The sequence below is a fragment of the Pseudophryne corroboree genome, chromosome 8, assembly GCF_028390025.1.
Source record: "Pseudophryne corroboree isolate aPseCor3 chromosome 8, aPseCor3.hap2, whole genome shotgun sequence".
Taxonomy (NCBI): domain Eukaryota; kingdom Metazoa; phylum Chordata; class Amphibia; order Anura; family Myobatrachidae; genus Pseudophryne; species Pseudophryne corroboree.
In genome coordinates this window covers 340,861,148-340,883,187 of record NC_086451.1, presented here as the reverse complement: position 1 = coordinate 340,883,187, position 22,040 = coordinate 340,861,148, and the positions used below count along the sequence as shown (strand labels likewise).

The 22,040-nt window shown below is 45.1% G+C and overlaps 1 protein-coding gene across 1 annotated transcript in view; it reads left to right on the top strand.

Annotated features, from left to right (window-relative positions):
* Positions 1-20,481, top strand: part of BRS3 (bombesin receptor subtype 3) — a 65,262-nt gene extending 44,781 nt beyond the window's left edge. The window contains exon 3 of the mRNA XM_063935675.1: positions 17,676-20,481. Coding sequence (XP_063791745.1) covers positions 17,676-18,083 — 408 coding nt within the window. The 3' untranslated portion in view covers positions 18,084-20,481. The remainder of the gene's footprint in view (positions 1-17,675) is intronic.
* Positions 20,482-22,040: the final 1,559 nt, after the last annotated feature.

Here is a 22,040-nt window from a genome sequence, read left to right as displayed (position 1 = left end):
ACTAGTCATGACATAGATGATGAAATGCCATCAACGTCGTCTGCCAAGGCCGATGCCCAATGTAATAGTAGAGGGCATGTAAAATCCAAGAAGCCAAAGTTCAGAAAAAAGACCCCAAAAAATAATATTAAATGGTCTGAGGAGAAACGTAAACTTGCCAATATGCCATTTACGACACTGAGTGGCAAGGAACGGCTGAGGCCCTGGCCTATGTTCATGGCTAGTGGTTCAGCTTCACATGACGATGGAAGCCATCATCCTCCTGCTAGAAAAATTCAAAGAGTTAAGCTGGAAAAATCACAGAAAAGAACTGTGCGTTCTGAGATGGTATCACAAATCCCCAAGGAGAGTCCAAGTGTGTCGGCGGTTGCGATGCCTGACCTTCCCAACACTGGATGGGAAGAGGTGTCTCCTTCCACCATATGCACGCCCCCTGCAAGTGCTGGAAGGAGCACCCACAGTCCAGTTCCTGATATTGAAATTGAAGATGTCACTGTTGAAGTACACCAGGATGAGGATATGGGTGTTGCTGACACTGAGGAGGAAATTGACAAGGAGGATTCTGATGGAGAGGTGGTTTGTTTAAGTCAGGCACCGGGGGAGACACCTGTTGTCCGTGGGATGAAGAAGCCCATTGTGATGCCTGGGCAAACGACCAAAAAAGCCACCTCTTTGGTGTGGAATTATTTCTCCACAAATCCGGATACACAGGTGTCAAGCCGTGTGTTGCCTCTGTCAATCTGTAATAAGTAGGGGTAATGATGTTAACCACCTAGGAACATCCTCCCTTATAGGTCACCTGCAGTGCATTCATCAGAAGTCAGTGTCAAGTTCTTAAACTTTGGGTAAGAGCGTAAGCAGTCCACTGACACCTAAATTCCTTCTTCCTCTTGTACCCAAGCTCCTGCAAGACACACCACCAATTCCCTCAATGTCAACTTCCTCCTCAGTCAGAAACGTCAGTAGTCCTGCAGGCCATGTCACTGGCAAGACTGAGGAGTCTTCTCCTAACCGGTATTCCTCCGGAGGATCCTTGAAGTAAGCAATTGACTGTCCAACAGTCCTTTGCAAGGAAGATAAAATATGACAGCAGTCATCCTGTTGCAAAGCAGATAACTGACGCCTTGACAGCTATGTTGGTGTAAGACGTGCATCCAGTATCCGCAATTCGTTCAGTGGGACTTAGAGAATTGATGGAGGTAGTGTGTCCCCGGTACCAAATCCCATGTAGATTTCACTTCACTAGGCAGGCGATACCGAGAATGTACAGAGACAGTATCCTAAAAATTGCAGTTGTAGCCACTGTTCACCTAACCACGGACATGTAGACAAGAGGGACAGGGCAGACTAAGAACTATATGACTGTGACAGCCCACTGGGTAGATGTATTGCCTCCTGCAGCAACAACAGCAGCGGCACCAGTAGCAGCATCTCGCAAACGCCAACTCGTTCCTAGGCAGGCTACGCTATGTATCACTGCTTTCCGTAAGAGGTACACCACTGACAACCTCTTACGGAAACTGAGGAACATCATCGCACAATGGTTTACCTCACTTAGACTCTCCTGGGGATTTGTGATATCGGACAACGCCACCAATATTGTGCGTGCATTACATCTGGGTAAATTCCAGCACGTCCCATGTTTTGCACATACAATTAATTTGGTGGTGCAGAATTTTTGGAAAACTGACAGGGGCGTGCAGGAGATTCTGTTGGTAGCCAAAAAAATTGCGGGCCACTTTCGACATTCAGCCATCGCATGCCAAAGACTGGAGCGCCAGCAAACACTCCTAAACCTGCCCTGCAATTACCTGAAGAGGTGGTAACGAGGTGGTATTCAACACTCTATATGCTTCAGAGGATGGAGGAGCAGCAAAAGGCCATTCAAGCCTATACATCCTCCTACGATATAGGCAAAGGAGGGAAAATGCTCCTGACTCAAGCGCAGTGGAGAATGATTTCCATCTTGTGCAAGGTTCTCCAACCCTTCGAACTTGCCACACGTGAAGTCAGTTCAGACACTGCCAGCTTGAGTCAGGTCATTCCCCTCATCAGGCTTGTGCAGAAGCAGCTGGAGAAATTGAAGGAGGAGCTAAGATGGAGCGAGTCCGCTAAGTATGTGGGACTTGTGGATGCCAGGATTCAAGGGTGGTCAATCAGTTGAAATCAGAGCAATACATTTTGGCCACCATGCTCGATCCTAGGTTTAAAGCCTACATTGTATCTCTCTTTCTGGCAGACACAAGTCTGCAGAGATTCAAAGGCCTGCTGGTGAGAAAATTGTCAACTCAAGTGGAACGTGACCCATCAACAGCTCTTCCTTCATTTTCTCCCACATCTGGGGCTGCAAGGAAAAGGATAAGATTTCCTAGCCCACCGGCTGGCAGTGATGCAGGGCAGTCAGGAGCGAGTGCTGTCATCTGGTCTGGACTGAAGGACATGCCAACAAATTACTGACATGTCTACTGTCACTGCATATGGGCCCTCATTCCTAGTTGTGCGCTCGGTAATTTTCTTTGCATCGCAGCGATTTTCCGCTAATTGCACAATGTTTGCACTGCGACTGCGCCAAGTAAATTTGCTAAGAAGTTTACTCACGGCATTACGAGGTTTTTTCTTCGTTCTGGTGATCGTAGTGTGATTGACAGGAAGTGGGTGTTTCTGGGCGGAAACTGGCCGTTTTATGGGAGTGTGTGAAAAAACGCTACCGTTTCTGGGAAAAACGCGGGAGTGGCTGAAGAAACGGGGGAGTGTCTGGGCGAACGCTGGGTGTGTTTGTGACGTCAAACCAGGAATGACAAGCACTAAACTGATCGCACTGGAAGAGTAAGTCTCGAGCTAATCAGAAACTGCACAGATAAATCTTTTCGCAATTTTGCTAAGCTAAGATTCACTCCCAGTAGGCGGCGGCTTAGCGTGTGCAATGCTGCTAAAAGCAGCTTGCGAGCGAATAACTCGGAATGAGGGCCATGATTCTGTCACCATTGAAAGAATGGTGGACGATTATATGAGTGACAGCATCCAAGTAGGCATGTCAGACAGTCTGCATGTATACTGGCAGGAAAAAGAGGCAATTTGGATGCCCTTGCACAAACTGGCTTTATTTTACCTAAGTTGCCCCCCTCCAGTGTGTACTCCAGTAACCTTGTCAGCGATTGGCGTAGGAGGTTACTTCCACAAAATGTGGAGAAGATGATGTTCATCAAAATGAATTATAAATTCCTCCAGGAAGACCTTTCCCAGCAATTGCCTCCAGAAAGTACACAGGGACCTGTGATGGTAGATTCCAGTGGGGACGAAGTAATACTCTGTGAGGAGGAGGATGTACACACTGAAAGGGGTGAGGAATCAGAGGATGAGGATGAGGTCGACATCTTGCCTCTGTAGAGCCAGTTTGTGCAAGGAGAGATTGATTGCTTCTTTTTTGGTGGGGGCCCAAACAAACCAGTAATTTTAGCCACAGTCGTGTGGCAGACCCTTTTGCTGAAATGATTGGTTTGTTAAAGTGTGCATGTCCTGGGTGGGAGGGCCCAAGGACAATTCCATCTTGCACCTCTTTTTCTTCTTTGCATCATGTGCTGTTTGGGGAATAGTTTGTAAAAGTGCCATCCTGTCTGACACTGCCGTACAACTCCAGGGGTACTGCCGTGTAAGTCCAGGGGTACTGCTGTATAAGTACAGTACAGTGGTGCTGTCTTGTGCTGCATCAGTCCAGTGGTGGTGTCTTGTGCTGCCATAAGTCCAGTGGTGGTGTCTTGTGCTGTATATTATTTACTCCAAATAAAAGGGTTATATACATTACTTATTTTATTATCCAAATATTTTTTCCTGGCATAATGTGCATAAGGGACTCTACCTGGCGCAATGTGCATAAGGAGCTCTACATGGCATGTATAAGGGGCACTACTGTGTGGTGCAATGTGTTGACTGACGGACACTACTGTGCGATGTAATGTGAATTGATACTAGTATGTGGCCATGCCCCTTCCCCATGAAGCCACCTATATATTTTTGGTGCACACTTTTGGCACGCACTGTCTATATTTTGAATGTGGTGCCAAAGGAAACCATCACCCATGGCGCCACAAGGTCTAGAACCCAGGGGCAAATGCAAGATTTGGGAGGGGGGTTCTGCATGTGTGCAATATTATATATATATATATATATATATATATAAAATTACCACCCACAGTATGTGTCTTACCAAAATGGGGACACACACCAGGACTGCAGACTGTTGTTGTGCCTATCCTCCCCACACATACACTCTGGGACTGCAAAGTGCCCAGCAACCAACACCCCCCTCCACAGACAGCACCCCCTTTCCTCCACAGACAGCACCCCCCTCCCCTCCACAGACAGACAGCACCCCCTCCCCTCCACAGACAGAGAGCACCCCCTCCACAGACAGACAGCACCCCCCTCCCCTCCACAAAGACAGCACCCCCCCTTCTTTCCACAGACAGCACCCCCCTCTCCTACACAGACAGACAGCAACCCCTCCCCACCACAGACAGACAGCACTCCCCACCACAGACAGGCAGCACCCCCCATCCCCTCCACAGACAGAGAGCAACCCCTCCCCTCCACTGACAGACAGCACCCTCCTTCCCTCCACAGACAAACAGCACCCCTTTCCCTCCACAGACAAACAGCACCCCCCTTCCCTCCACAGACATACAGCACCCCCCTCACCTCCATAGACAGAGAGCACCCCCCTCCCCCCATAGACAGAGAGCACCCCGGCCCCTCCATAGACCGAGAGCACCTCCCCTTCACAGAAAGAGAGCACCCTGCCTCACCTCTAGCCGGGAGGTGGCGCGGACAGTGAGGCCAGGCAGCCGGCTGAACGGAGGCGCCACAGTCATGCTCCCGGCAGCAGCCCTAGCAAACAAACAGCACCCCCCTTCCCTTCACAGACAGACAGCACCCCCCTTCCCTCCACAGACAAACAGCACCCCCTCCCCTCCACAGACAACACCCCCCTTCTCTCCACAGACAGACAGCCCCCCCCTCCCCCCATAGACAGAGAGCACCCCCTTCCCCATATAGTGTCACGATCATGTCAAGCAAATCTTATTGACTTTTTTGATTGTGTGACTAAAGTCTTGGATAAAGGTGGAGCCATGGATATAGCTTATCTAGACTTTAGTAAGGCTTTTGACACAGTTCCACATCGCAGACTGCTAAATAAACTTGAAAGTTTGGGATTGGATATTAGGATTATTGAATGGATAAGATCTTGGTTGAAGGATAGAAAACAGAGAGTTGTGGTAAATGGAGTGCATTCACAGGAGGGAAATGTTACCAGTGGAGTACCCCAGGGATCTGTACTTGGACCAGTGCTTTTTAATATCTTTATTGGTGACATTGCAAATGGTATTAAAGGGAAAGTATGCCTTTTTGCAGATGACACAAAGGTATGCAACAGGGTAGACACACCAGGTGGGGTAAAACAAATGATTGAGGATCTAGGTAGACTAGAGGAATGGTCAAGAGTCTGGCAATTACAGGTTAATGCCAAAAAATGCAAAATCATGCACTTGGGTCTCAAAAATCCTAAAGCTAAATACAGTATTAATGGCACTATACTGGAAACTACTGAGGAGGAAAGGGATCTAGGAGTCACTATTTCAGATGACTTAAAGGCAGGTAAGCAATGTAACAATGAGGAAGGCTAGTCAGATGCTTGGCTGCATTGGGAGAGGAATCAGCAGCAGAAAGAAAGAAGTAATAATGCCACTGTATAGGTCATTGGTACGGCCTCATCTAGAATACTGTATTCAGTTCTGGAGGCCATATCTTCAAAAGGATATTAATACATTAGAAACTGTACAAAGGAGGGCAACTAAAATAGTGCATGGCCTACATCACAAAACATACCCAGAAAGACTAAGAAATCTCAATATGTATAGTTTGGAGCAGAGAAGGGAAAGGGGGGACATGATAGAAACTTTCAAATATATCAAGGGTTTTAACAAAGTCCAGGAGGGAAACATTCTCCAAATGAAGAGAAGCAATAGGACACGAGGACATGCACTGAGACTGGAGGGGGGGAGGTTCAGGGGAAATTTGCGGAAAAATTATTTCACAGAAAGGGTAGTGGACAAGTGGAATAGCCTCCCATCAGAGGTGGTAGAGGCTAAGACAGTAGAGCAATTTAAACATGCATGGGATAGACATAAGGATATCCTTACAAAGAAATAAGGATCAAATAAGGTTAGAGATAAAAATAATATTAAAAAAAAAAAAGGGGCAGACTAGATGGGCCAAGTGGTTCTTATCTGCCGACAAATTCTATGTTTCTATGTTTCTATGATCTGGGTAACTGGTCACCATTATTTACCCTTTAGGTGTCTACTGAGACTGGCTCAGCGTTCCAAGGTGGGATCCCATCTGCATTGCCAGCATATGGAACGCTGATCTCTAAACTTCATATTATCTCCCTGTCATTCTACAGCGCTGTCACAACAGCTTCACAAGTGGTAACACTAAGCATGGTGCCTCCTACCCTCCGCGGCCTCTGCCGCAATTATCACTACTTCCTAAGTGCACTGTTTAAGAATGGCGCTTCCAGCCCTCCGCGGCCTCTGCCGCCATTACTGTTACCTCATATGTGTGATATTCACCCTGGCGTCTCCGGCTCTCCGCGGCCTCCACCACCATCGTTGTGGTTTCTCATGTGGCGTGCTCCAAGATGGCATCCGTTGTTCTCTGTGGCCTCCACCGCCAATGCTGGGCCCGCACGTAGAAATACAAACATACTTTCCCTCCAAAGCATACCATGGGCGCAACCATGTTTTTCCAGTCACATGTGGTTGCCTCATCCTATCCGCTGCACTCTGGACTCTGCTTAATCAGCCAGCCAATCCCTGCTTCCCAGCAGGTATAAGTATCCTGTTTCTGGGCTGGTAAGATGTCAGTGCTTTGGTTGTCAAACCCTGTTACAGGTCTCCTCTGTTGTGGTTCTACAGCTATCGTTCCAGGTATTCCAACTCCTGAGTTCAGCTCCACTAGAGACTCGCACCAGCTACCATCTGGCGGTGCAGCCTGACTCTGCAAGTTTACCAGCGTTGGTTTCAGCAACTGCCAGTAATCCAGTACCGGCTTCCAGCGGGGTTTCATCTTGCCAGTCATCATCGGTGTTCTATCACCGCATCCAAGTCACCATCGGTGTCCTATCATCAATCTCAAGCCACCATCGGTGTTCTATCACCGTATCCAAGTTACTATCGGAGTCCTATCATCGATCTCAAGCTACCATCGGTGTTCTATCACCATATCCAAGTTACTATCGGAGTCCTATCATCGATCTCAAGCTACCATCGGTGTTCTATCCCCGTATCCAAGTTACCATCGGTGTCCTATCATCGATCCCAAGCCACCATCGGTGTTCTACCACCGTAACCAAGTCACCATCGGTGTTCTACCACCGTAACCAAGTCACCATCGGTGTTCTACCACCAAACCTAAGTCACCATCGGTGTCTTACCATCGATCTCAAGTCACCATCGTGTCTTACCACCAATTCCAAACCATCATCTATCATCAATCTTCAGTATCACCAGTACTCTGCAATAGACTTTCCTTTACACTGGTGTTAACCATTATTCAACAGTTCATGAGTATTCATCCTGTCCGGCATTGCACCAGCATCTACAAGTTTACATTGTGTCATTATCTAATACCCCTTTTCCACTAGCTCAAAAAACACGGGTAAATGCACGGGGGCGCGCATTTACCCGTGTTTTTTGCAAGTGGAAAAGGGTAAACCCGGATCAAGTGACCCGTGAATCCTACCCGGCTATTTACCTGGGTAGGACACGGGACTGATCCGGGTAGGGTTGTAGTGTAAACGGGAGCCGTGTCGATGCGACACGGCTCCCATTTACACTGTATGGAAGGGCGGCGCTGGGAGATCATGTGATCTCCCTGCGCCGCCCCTGCCGCGTCACTAGAAGCGTCACCAACCCGGCATATGCCGGGTTGTGACTGCTGATGGGAAAGGGGCCGAGCACGGGTCGCAGCAGGGGGCAGCTCCCGTGTCAGGCTCCCGGCTGCGACCCGTGCTCGTAAGTGGAAAAGGGGTATAACACTGCTGAGCATCGCTGTCTATTGAACTGTGTTTAATAAATCCTCTTAACTTTTTACGAAGTTGTCTTGGTCACGCCTTCGGGCATTTGTTCCAGTGGTAAACTGCATGTCTAAGAACCCAATACAGCCTGCTAAGTTCCTTCACACCTCAGCCCCTACAACTGAGGCTTCCTCTAGTCAGCCTCAGCCCTCAGTTGTGACAGTAAGCACTGACCTTATGGATCCGGCCGGAGATCAGGTCCAAGCGACCGGACCAATACAAGAACTTGCAGCTCTCCTTGAACATCAGGAGGCTGCACAGGGCCAAGTGATTCGCTGTCTCCAGGATCTCTCCTCTCGGCTGGATGGGATACAAACAACCCTGCGTGGTTCAGGGGCGTCCAGTGTGCCGACTGCAGTACCTTTGGTGGTATCCCCACCCACCATTCCCGTTTCTGCTCCTCGTCTTCATTTACCGACACCTGCCAAATTTGATGGTTCCCCAAAAGCCTGTCGGGGTTTCCTAAATCAGTGTGAGATACATTTTGAGTTACAGCCTGGTAATTTTCCAACTGACCACACCAAGGTTGCCTACATCATCTCCCTCCTCATTGGCTCAGCTCTAGATTGGGCATCTCCTCTATGGGAAAAATCTGATGCCTTGCTTTCGTCATATGCAAGTTTCATGGCAACCTTCAGGCGTATCTTTGACGAACCAGGACGTGTGACATCAGCCTCCTCTGAAATCCTCCGGCTACGTCAGGGGACACGACGTCAATATCTGATAAAGTTCCAGATCCTAGCGTCCGAACTTTCCTGGAATGATGACGCTCTTTATGGAGCCTTTTGGCATGGGTTAACTGAATGGCACAAGGATGAGCTCGCTACTAGAGACTTACCTCCAAAATTAGACGAACTCATATCCCTCTGCAACAAAGTTGAACTTCGGTTCCGTGAAAGGGGGATTGAGCGACGAAGATCCTCACTTCCCAAGAACTCTACTGCTCCTTCTCCTCATCAGTCATCTCTGCCAGAGGATGAACCCATGCAGATAGGTAATTCTCGTCTGTCACCTGCAGAGCGTAGAAGACGCCTTTCTGAACGTCTGTGTTTGTACTGTGCTGCTTCTACTCATGTCATCAATGCTTGCCCAAAGCGTCCAGGAAACTCCAAGTCCTAGTCCGCCAAGGAGAGGGCCGGCTAGGAGTAATGAATTCCTCTCCACCTTCATGTGATTGTAATCTTCCAGTTTTGCTTCAAGTTGCTCAGCGCTTCAGGAACGTCACTTCTCTGTTAGACTCTGGAGCAGCTGGGAACTTCATGACTGAAGAATATGTTAAGCGGTGGTCTCTACCCACCGAGAGACTTTCGTCTTCCATATCCTTGACTGCCGTGGGTGGCAGCAGGATTTCCGATGCAGCCATTGTTTCCAAGACCCTGCCTATCCGTCTGAAGGTAGGAGCTCTTCACTCTGAACTGATTTCTTTCCTGATGATTCCAAAGACCACACATCCTGTGGTTTTAGGCCTTCCATCTCCACAACCCTCAAATTGACTGGGGAACTACGCACATCCTGGCGTGGAGTCCTTCCTGCTCCAAGACCTGTCTTCAGAAAGTACTTCCAGTGTGTGCATCTTCTTCCAAGTCTTCTAATGTTCCGCCTTCTCCATACCGTGACTTCACAGATGTCTTTAGCAAGTCCTCTGCAGATATTCTTCCCCCTCATAGGGAGTGGGATTGTCCTATTGATCTCATTCCAGGGAAGACTCCACCTCGGGGACGCACGTATCCGTTGTCATTACCTGAAACCCACTCTATGGAAGAATATATCAAGGAAAACCTTGCCAAAGGGTTTATCCAGCCTTCCTGTTCTCCAGCTGGGGCAGGCTTCTTCTTCGTAAAGAAGAAAGATGGTGGCCTGCGACCCTGTATTGACTACCGTGGGTTAAATGACATTACTGTGAAAAACTGGTATCCTCTGCCTCTTATTACTGAGTTGTTTGACCGTGTCAGTGGAGCCACTATCTTCTCTAAGCTGGACCTGAGGGGTGCACACAACCTCATCCGCATACGGAAAGGCGACGAGTGGAAGACCGCATTTAACACCTGTGATGGACATTACGAGTACCTCATCATGCCTTTCGGACTCAGTAATGCTCCAGCTGTATTTCAACACTTCGTTAATGAAATCTTTCGAGATATCCTCTACTGACACGTTGTGGTCTACCTTGATGATATTCTCATCTTCGCCAATGATTTAGAGGAACATTGCTACTGGTTCAAGGAAGTTCTGTCCCGTCTCCGTGCCAACCAGCTTTACTGTAAGTTGGAGAAGTGTGTCTTCAAGGTCAAATCCATTCCGTTTCTAGGTTACATTGTGTCCAGTTCTGGACTAGAGATGGATCCTGAGAAACTCCAAGCAATCCGTGATTGGCCGATACCCACAACTCTCAAGGGTATTCAGAGATTCCTAGGATTCGCTAATTACTACAGGAAATTTATTCGGAACTTTTCTACTATTGTGGCGCCCGTCACTGCTCTTACCAAAAAGGGTGATAATCCTTCTAAGTGGTCAGAAGAAGCTACGCAAGCTTTTCATCTTCTGAAGCAACAGTTTGTCTCCGCGCCAATTCTGAAACAACCAGATACCAGTTCACCCTTAACCCTAGAGGTGGATGCCTCTTCCTTTGGAGTACGCGCAGTCCTGTCTCAAAGAGCTGATGACGGTCACTTACACCCTTGTGGCTTCTTCTCACGAAAGTTATCTCCTGCTAAGCGCAATTACGCCATTGGCGATCAAGAACTTTTGGCTATCAAACTCGCTCTGGAAGAGTGGAGATATTTGCTGGAGGGAGCTTCCCATACTATCATCATCCTGACGGACCACAAGAAACTCCTGTATTTAAAAAGTGCTCAATGCCTCAATCCTCATCAAGCTCACTGGGCACTATTCTTTTCCAGGTTTGACTTTAAGCTTCAGTTTTGTCCAAGGTCACAGAATCGCAAGGCTGATGCTCTTTCCCGCTCCTGGGAGCAAGAAAATTAGTCTGAATCTACTGACAAGCATCTTATTATTGATCCAGTGGCATTCTCCGCAGTGAGGATGGACTCTATGCCCCCGTCAGGAAAAAGCCTCGTAAAATCGGCTCTCAGAAGGAAGCTCTTGCAATGGGCACATTCCTCACGCTTCGCCGAACACACAGGTATTCAGAAGACCTCAGAATTCATTTCCAGATCATACTGGTGGCCGACCCTAAAAAAGGACCTTACAGAATTTATTGCATCCTGTCCTAAGTGTGCCCAGCACAAGGTACCTTGTCAGTCACCCGCTGGGCAGCTGATTCCTCTGTCCGTACCATACCGTCCTTGGACCCATTTATCAATGGACTTTATTACCGATCTTCCTGAATGTGACAAGTACAATACCATCTGGGTGGTAGTTGACCGGGTCACCAAGATGGCTCAATTCATTCCTCTCACCGGTCTTCCGTCAGCTTCCAAGTTGTCTCAAGTCTTTATCCAGGAGATCTTCAGACTACATGGTCTCCCTGAAGAGATAATTTCCGACCGAGGTGTCCAATTTGTAGCCAAATTCTGGCGAAGTCTATGTCTGGCACTACAAGTCAAGTTAAAATTCTCCACTGCTTATCACCCCCAAACTAACGGTCAAACTGAAAGGGTGAATCAGGACTTGGAGGCCTTCCTCCGAATTTATGTTTCCTCTTCTCAAGACAACTGGGTTCATCTTCTTCAATGGGCCGAATTCTGTCATAACAATCAGTACCATTCTTCATCTTCTTCTACGCCATTCTTCACCAATTATGGATTCCATACAAAGGTTCCAGAATTTCAACCGCTTCCTGCAACTTCTGTGCCTTCAGCTGATATCACGCTTCACCAGTTTTCCAAGAATTGGAAGAATGTTCGGCAGCTCTCCTGAAAGCGTCCTCAAGGTACAAGAAGTTTGCGGATAAGAAACGTAGAGCAATTCCCGCTCTCAAGCCTGGTGATTGTGTCTGGCTGTCCACTAGGAATTTAAGATTGAAAGTTCAGAGTATGAAGTTTGCTCCTCGCTATATCGGTCCTTTCCAGATTGAGCAAGTCATCAATCCAGTTGCCTATAAACTCAAGTTACCTCCATTCCTGAAGATTCCCAGGACATTTCATATTTCTCTTCTTAAACCAGTAATCCTGAACCGTTTTCATTCTGCGCTCCCCACTGCACCCAAAGTTCAAACTCAACGTGGTGTCGAGTATGAGGTCGCCAAGATTCTGGATTCATGTTTCCGGTATGGTCATCTCCAGTACCTGATTGACTGGAAGGGCTATGGCCCTGAGGAACGCTCCTGGACTAATGCATTGGATGTCCATGCTCCTAAGTTGGTCCGGGATTTCCACACCAAATTTCCTCTCAAGCCTAAGAAGTGTCCTGGGGCCACTAGTAAAGGGGGAGTGCTGTCACGATCCGGGTAACTGGTCACCATTATTTACCCTTTAGGTGTCTCCTGAGACTGGCTCAGCGTTCCAAGGTGGGATCCCATCTGCATTGCCAGCATATGGAATGCTGATCTCTCTACTTCATATTATCTCCCTGTCAATCTGCAGCGCTGTCACAACAGCTTCACAAGTGGTAACACTAAGCATGGCGCCTCCTGCCCTCTGCGGCCTCCGCTGCCCTTATCACTGCTTCCTAAGTGTACTATTTAAGAATGGCGCTTCCAGCCCTCCGCGGCCTCTGCCGCCATTACCGTTACCTCTTATGTGTGATATTCACCCTGGCGTCTCCGGCTCTCTGCAGCCTCCGCCGCCATCACTGTGGTTTCTCATGTGGCGTGCTCCAAGATGGCATCCGTTGTTCTCTGCGGCCTCCGCCGCCATTGCTGGGCCCGCACGTGAAAATACAAACATACTTTCCCTCCAAAGGCTAACATGGGCGCAGCCATGTTTTTCCAGTCACATGTGGTTGCCTCATCCTATCCGTTGCGCTCTGGACTCTGCTTATTCAGCCAGCCAATCCCCGCTTCCCAGCAGGTATAAGTATCCTGTTTCTGGGCTGGTAAGATGTCAGTGCTTTGGTTGTCAAACCTTGTGTTACAAGTCTCCTCTGTTGTGGTTCTACAGCTATCGTTCCAGGTATTCCAGCTCCTGAGATCAGCTCCACTAGAGACTCACACCAGCTACCATCTGGCGGTGCAGCCTGACTCTACAAGTTTACCAGCATTGGTTTCAGCAACTGGCAGTAATCCAGTACCGGCTTCCAGCTACCAGCGGGGTTTCATCTTGCCAGCCATCATCGGTGTTCTACCACCGCATCCAAGTCACCATCGGTGTCCTATCATCGATCTCAAGCTACCATCAGTGTTCTATCACCGTATCCAAGTTACTATAGGAGTCCTGTCATCGATCTCAAGCTACCATTGGTGTTCTATCACCGTAACCAAGTCACCCTCGGTGTCCTATCATCGATCTCAAGCCACCATCGGTGTTCTATCACCGTAACCAAGTCATCATCGGTGTTCTACCACCAAACCTAAGTTACCATCGGTGTCTTACCATCGATCTCAAGTCACCATCGTGTCTTAACACCAATTCCAAACCATCATCTATCATCAATCTTCAGTATCACCAGTACTCTGCAATAGACTTTCCTTTACACTGGTGTTAACCATTATTCAACAGTTCATGAGTATTCATTCTGTCCGGCATTGCACCAGCATCTACAAGTTTACATTGTGTCATTATCTAATCACTTTTTTGATTGAGTCAGCTGTCCCATGTGACTGGATATGTTTTCCGGACGCATACAGTGAGGTTGATTGGCGTGGCTGCTTTACGTATGGTTGGCAAGATTCATGCAGCAGGACAGGATGTTGATCTGTGACATCACTTCCGCATCCCGTGGGGTTCCCTGGCAACGGAGGATACTTCCGAGTGCAGTCATAAGGATAATATAATCTTTGAGATACACATCTCAATATTAATTGTTGCTGCTTTTCTTCCTTTGTTGTTTTTAATATTGTAACATTGTATGTATTTAACATTCTATGTTATAGTTTTCGGTAATATGGTGCACAGTGTAATTTTTAATGTCATCATTGGTTCTAATATAAATATTATTATATATACATAACAATTTAGAGAAGTCTTTATTTGATACAGTGGTTGCTCATTATCCATAGATTGGTTTTTAATAGAATGTGTATCCCGAGCGCAGTTGAATTATTTAATTCTGCCCTATAGTGTTATAAATCTGCAGAGGTTTATTTTTACAACAGCGAATGGGAATCACGGCAATTAAAAACATATCATATTTGTAGTGCATTAATCCATTATCTTCTATTGCAATAGAACTTCAGCGCCTAGGTCATTTTTTTCCTTTAGCAGTTTTGCTACAGTAAAATAGCAAAACTGCAACTGAAGCTGGATCAGGTCTTATGTGAAGATTGGTATTGCGTGCGTGTTGCATACGACTCAAAATCAGGCCCAAAGTAGAACTCGTAGGTGTTATAAAATGTGCAAATGTTTGTATAAATGTAATTAATTGATCATCAGATTTACACACAAAGAGTTTAATCAAATGCGCTTATGTACTTATAGTTTATTAATATGTTTGGAATGTAAGATTAAATACTTCCTAAACAGAAAGAACAGTAAACCACTTTGCACTGTATAAATCTTATCACTATGAGTTCTGTCTGTTGAAGTGCAATGTAAAATGAAAAGGTAGCCTCAAACAACCACATATGCCTGATAATGTCCTATCGATTTGAAGTGGTTCCTCAGTGGAAATGTTGGCAAATGTGGTTGGAAGATGCCCCCTACAGGCCTGTGTGTTCCTTCTCTTTCTTACTGCACTAACGGATCAATCTTGTCAAATTTAGTCACCAAACTGTACAGATATACTGTTACTTGACCAGGGGCGGATTGGGAACAAAAAGCAGCCCTGGAAAAATTTGTACTAGTGGCCCCACATGGGCAGCACCAGAGGTGTAAGGTCTAGCCAAGGGCCATGGCAGCAGCAACCTTCCCCCAAGACTTTCCAGATAGTGGGCATGTCCAGCATCAAGGGGGAAGTTAAAAAGAAATAAAATTAAATTTTATGAGCACATTATATGATACACCTTCAAAAATTAGGAAACTGTATAATTCTTTGGAAAGATATATTTTCTTGCTTATTACACCAACCGTATCCCAATCACTATTCACTCAATCTTATGTCAGCCAAGCAGGCAGACAGAGTATACACTAGACCATCTGCAATCACAGGCTAAGTGGCAAAGTAATTTTCATATATGCAAATAATTTTGCATCTTATTCATTATGTCTATAAAAAGGACCACATGTCCTCAAACAAAACAGGCCCCGTGGGTGCGTCGGCCCACCGGGAATCTTTCCTGCAAACCCTATGGCCAATCCGCCTCTGTACTTGACCAAGGAGCGGCAGAACCACCTGCAAGTAGTCAGATTAATATAAATTATCTTGTGTTATTGACAAACATGTATTAATGTTTCCATTTAAATCAGGTTAGAATGTATGACATGCAATCTCCCCCTCTCAGCCCTTATTGATTTCAAAATGTGTTTTTTTCTTTTCTTTTTTTGTCATTATTTACTGTATAACCATTCCAGGCAAAATTTCTGATTAGAACTGCATCAAAATTAAGCCATTCCCAGTCCACCCTCCCATCTTCAACAAGGCCAGGACTTTCCTTTTTTCTTTTTTTACAGTAGAACAAACTTAGAGGCTACCACTTCCAATAGATATCAATATAAAACAAAGTACTATTAATAATAAACAGTATTTTTTTTTAGAAAACATATTATTACTAGTGTTATAGTTGTTGTAAATGGTGGTGGTCAATTATAATGTCAATCTCACAGACATGCTCTCTAAGCACCTCCACTGTAGCCACTGCAAGGATCATTGCTAAATAACGTAATAATATTATTATACTATGGAGAGATATAAGTTCTTGTTGGAAGCAGAGAATTTTTGTGCATCAGGTACATGACCTAACTTGTTCCAGAACTTACATTTGTAAATTTTGGGAGGTATGCCAGTTCTATTTAGTATATTTTAGGAACAGTGCTCCAAATTTTGGAAAGACAGCTCATCCAGAAAACGCAAACCTCAATCATTTCAGATAAAAGATGCCATATCTGTGTATACATTATGTGAAGCACGTGTAACACTCTAACTTTTGTGTTACCATTAAAAAAACAAAAGCTAAGTGAGCAATGGGCTTGATTCAGGTTTGTGAGTAAAGCAAAAAAAGCAAGCAACTTGGCAATACCATGTTGCATTGCAATGGGGCAGGTGTAACATGTGCAGAGAGAATTAGATTTGGTTTGGGTGTGTTTAAACTGAAATCTAAATTGCAGTGTAAAAATAAAGCTGTCTAATCATTTTCGGCTAAATGCAAAAGCAGCAAGTATTTACCCTGCACAGAAAAAATATAAATGTATTTTGCTCTCCTTGAATGGCAACATGGTTTGTTCCAAACATAAAGTTGCTTGCTTTTTTCTACTTTACTTATAAACATGAATCAGGCCCACTGGGCCTGTGATGAAGCAGGAGGTGCCTATTACAACCAGGCACCTCCTGCTGCAGTAGTGATCTGACTTGCGTCCTAGGATGTAGCATCGAATCACTGGACTCACCATAGGATGGCTCGAGGCACCCTTCGTGCCACGCAAGCCGCCATCGCAGAGGCCAGGATGCAACCAAAGAGATCCCGGGCCTCTTTCCTGCCCCTAAATGCTGGCGAAACACCTCTGTTTGGAGAAACGTAGGCCGGCGCCGCCACCTCCATGCCTACACACGGCATCAGACTGTCACTCACCCAATGATGAAAATTGTTTATAACTAATGTAACTGTGACAGGGAAGGTGGGCCCCTCTCAGCTCTGGGCCCCATAGCAGCTACACTCCCTGCACCTATGGTAGTTACACCCTTGGCTCTGTTCACATCTGAATCAGACTAGTGTGTCTATTCTTATGCATAGACTGTAGTAATCAGAGACTTTTGACCCTGATTGGGAGCAGTGTTTCCACTTAATTAGTATTTTTACCTGGAACATTTGGTCCTGTTTACGGTGAAATTTCCCTTGATACTAGAAAAAATTAACTTTTCCATTTTTTTTTTGTCTGTACTTTTAGATGTTATTTATATACAACAGTGTCTGAGGCACAAATTGTGACTGGCAAATATGACATTTTTGCCTTTGAAAAACTAGGGGGTAAGTTTACTAAGATGGGAGTTCTATTTAAGATGGGATGTTGCCCATAGCAACCAATCAGATTCTACTTCTCATTTATCTAGCACCTTCTAGAAGATAATATCTAAAATCTGATTGGTTGCTATACTCGACATCCCATCTTAAATAGAACTCCCATCTTAGCAAATTTACCCCTAGGTTGGGAAAAGGAAATCTGAAAGCCTCATCTATGTTCTCACTTGCACTGTTCTCACTTCTGTTATGCCATTAAGTCAGATTGAAGGGGTCCCTTTGTGAAGAAGCTGTTCAGCGGTGCATAAGCTTTATCAATATAATATAATATAATCTCAAACATTAAATCACTTTTATTTTTATCTTTTCTAGATTGAGTCCCGCAAAAGAGTAGCCAAAACAGTCCTGGTGCTGGTTGCTCTATTTGCCTTCTGCTGGCTTCCTAATCATATCCTGTACCTCTATCGTTCCTTCACTTACCACTCGGCTGTGAACTCCTCTGTGCTCCATCTTTCTGCCACCATTTTTGCCCGCATATTGGCTTTTGCCAATTCCTGCGTCAACCCATTTGCTCTGTGCTGGCTCAGCAGAAGTTTTAGGCAGCACTTTAAAAAACAGGTATACTGCTGCAAGACACATCCTCCACCTTCCCAACCAAGCCCAACTCACAGCTGCACTGCAACTGCAATTACTGCTATAAAGGGAAACACCCAGATGTCTGAAATTAGCATTGGCCTTATAGGAGCCTATGATATGAAGAGAGAAAGTGACAGTGTTTAAACACATTTTATAAAGTTATACTGTAATGGTGTTAAAGAAGAACCACGTGGACCTTGTTTTGCCTCCTGACCATCTTCTCACCAAGTTGCAGACCCACAGACAACTCAGCTACCATGATTTCCCCACTCTGGAGCAGTTAAAAAAAAAACATGGTTGGTGGTAGAAGATGATATGGCGAGCTGTGGACCAACGAGGAAGAACTTGGAAATCTAAAGTGTGAGGAGGACATCACCTGTATCCAGTTACTTGGAGGCCAGTTAGGGTGAGAAACATAAACATTGTCCCATGGATGGAGTTATTTCAATATAACCACATACATTATTTATGTGATCTCTTATCCGTAAACCCCTTGTCCGGAACATTGTAAAAACCAAAAAAGGGAAAACAGAAAACCATTTCTGCTCTGGGAATATACATACACACAGATCCTTAAGTAGAGTTTACTATATGTCAATTTTTGTGGTGTGAATATATGCATTTCCGTACTGTGCTCATCATCATTATTTCACATTAGCATCAAAATGTGTCCCTATCTAAACTTGTGTATGTTTTATCTTGCATCCCAGTATATCTGGGGAAGTGCAATGTGGTGGGCAATGGTAAGTTGAATATACATTGGGTGTGTTCATTTAAGTGTAGCTCATCCCAGGGAGATGCAGAATAATTAGAAGTTGACACATCCCTAGATACTTCTATCAGAAGGTACTAGAGTTCTTGTCCAGTAACATCTGATAATAAATCATGATGAACATCAGCATGACAGGCGTAACTGTGGGAGGCAACGGAGTCACCTGCCACCGGGCTCCTGCTCTGTAGGGGGGCACCTCTCCTCCCGTTCTGTGTGTTCAGCAACACCATTCAATTAAGTTATTTGATAGCCGCTGCTATCTCTTTCTCCCTGCACCTTACAAGTCACACCCTCTGTATTATACAGTACATACACATTTTACAAGTGTCATACCCAGGATTAGAACCCACTACCTATTACACTGGAAGCAGACACCTTACTGATGAAGCTATTTGCTCCTGTATAGGAAGTATGAGAATTCTAACTATATGAAGTGACTTCTCTGACAATTACAAGTAACTTCATATAGTTAGAATTCGCATGCTTCCTGTACAGGAGCAAATAGCTCTACCAGTGAAGTGTCTGCCTTCAGTGTAACATGTCATGGGTTCTAATCCTATGTATGACTGCTAAAATATGTATATTTGTTGTAGGAAATAAAATTCCCATTCACGTTTCAAAAGTGTACACAATGGATGTAAAGATGTTTAAAGACATTTACAGGGAAATGTGCCTTCCATATTTATTAATAACAGTCAAGGCTCTCTTGTGTATATGATTTGATTACATTATGCTGGACCTATATAAATAACTATTAACAAATAAATGATTGTGTATAAATACGGTAATGCGTTCTTTGCAATTACCACTTAAACAATTATGCCACATCTCTTTGCTGTTGTTTGGCATAAGCATACACTCACTTGTACACATGCAGTAAATATTTCCTTTTTGAGTCGGACTCACCTTAAGATCTGTGCACCTCAACATACACATGTAAGTAAGCTTGTTTAATCTATAAATTATTACTCCTGTGCTCGGAATGCTAACGTGCCCAACTCTAAGTGATGCCCAGTGGCGCCACTGGCGTCGTTGTCACCCAGTGTGCCAAACAGACTAAAGCGGAAGTGACCTAATGGGCAGGAGGGCATTGCTGGACTGCAGAGATGCTGAGCTGCCCCCACAGACTCTACCCGCACTGCCGGCTGCTTCTCAGTGACCAGGAGCCACATGATAATGTCACAGTGCAGTGACTGGTTGCCAGTTACTGAGAAGGAGCCAGCATTTTTTGGTGTCACCCCCTCAGATGGTGACTCCCAGAGCAGTCTGCACCGCCAGCACCCCTCTAGTGACACCACTCATGAAGCCCATACATATGATCACTAAGTGCAGCTTCCTACAGTGACTGTGAGGGGCATTGCTCAACACTTTTATATTTTAGCTCTGGTTCTCTAATACCCCAAGTATTCTAGATAATAGATCTCATGTTCGGTAATATTGCAACAGTCACACACTATGCATTATTCTGTGCCAGAAACGTTTTGTCCTTTCATTGCCAGAAACATTATAAATAATTCAGTAGTTTTCAAAATGCCTAAAGGGAAATTATTATCAAAACTGATTTTTGTGGATACAATTTAGACAAAAAGTTTTGTAACCTATGTATATAACTATCATTTGTATACATATCTATAGCTGTCATCTCTAGGTAATAGATTATGTTGTTTAACTGGGTGTAATGAAAGTCTAGAACTGTGGTAAAATTATAAGTTGATTTGCAGCAATTAATACTTAGGGTTCATAAAAAAATAAACCAAAATCATAAAAACATTTAACGTTGTTGTGTAGTATTTTACATTTTTTTTGTATTTTTAAGTCTACCAAATAAATTATATGAAGGAAGAACAATATCAGAGGGTAAAGCTGGATATGTGATGAACAATAATCATTCAGCTAAGCCAGTGAAATAAGGGGGTAATTTAGATCTGATCGCTGCTGTGCATTATTGCACAGCATGCGATCAGATCTGAACTGCGCATGCATGTGAGCAGCAATGTGCGGCGCGGCACACAACAGAGCCAGGTTTTCGCGCCTAGCGACGGGATGGGGTGAAAAATCTGAACGCACGGGCGTTCGCAAGGTGATTGACAGGAAGAGGCCATTTGTGGGTGGCAACTGACTGTTTTAAAGGAGTGTCCGGAACAATGCAGGCGGGATCAAGTGTTTTAAGGGAGGGCGTCTGACGTGAGCTCCAGCCCCGATCAGCTGGAGCTGACAGCGGTTGAGCAAGTCACAGCGGCTGAGTAAGTCCCAGGCTGCATAGAGACTGCACAAAATGTGTGTGCAGCTCTGCTACAAAAAGCGAACACACACCTGCACAGACCTTAAACCCTCCCCCTGTAGGTGGCGACTACCTGATCGCAGGGCAGCAAAAAACGCAGCCCAGCGATCAGATCTGAATTACCCCTTAAGTTTTCTGAAAGTTAATTATCATGTGGAACATTGCTCACAGCCTGAAAACAACTGAAAAATGTCTGGATCATTGGATTGGTTATCAAACCTGTCAGATTCTTCTCAGTTGTCTAGCCAACTCCTTGCTGTTAAAGATTATTGTGCTGTCTCTCTGCCTAATGAGCGTTCCATCGAATCATCATGCAGTCTATGACCAGCTAAAGAAAGGGATGGTAGCATTCCAAGAGATTAAGGCTGGTATCCAATTGCCACCAATAATTTAACACACGGCAATGAAGGGCTAAAATAGCCAGATACAGTAATACTTTTGGGCTATCCAATTATAGCCCGTTTTTATCGTGTGGTATATGACTCGCTTTCGGACAATAACAAATGGGATGTGGGATAAGTTCCCGGATCCATGCATTAATGCAAAAAACGGGTCTTTGGTGGCTGCTTATCTCGGATAATGCTTTGGTCACCCAAAACATAATCCCAGATAAGTGCGATTTATGGGGCTATTCGGATAGCCCGGGGCCGATTAGTTAACTGCGGTAAAGTACCACCGCTAATTGAATACCGGCCTAAACAGAACAACTCACAAAATAAAATAGGTCTGAAAATTACAAACCAAACAGTTATGCAACATCATTTTGTACATCAGAGGGTGACAAATGGTTAATCTCAGAATTTAGTGCCATGTAGCCTTTTATATAACATCTTCTGATAAAGTAACGGGGGAATAATTTGTTTGGTATTGCCAATTCACAAAGGTGGGTATAAAAGAAAGAAAGCATTAATACTACCAGTCATTTTGTAGGAACTGCTGATGGAAACAGAAAACAAAAACAGGCTATAGCAAAAGATAGGCTAAATAAATAAATAAATGAATAAATATACAACTAGTAAAGGGACCCATATACTGGGTCACCTCATTC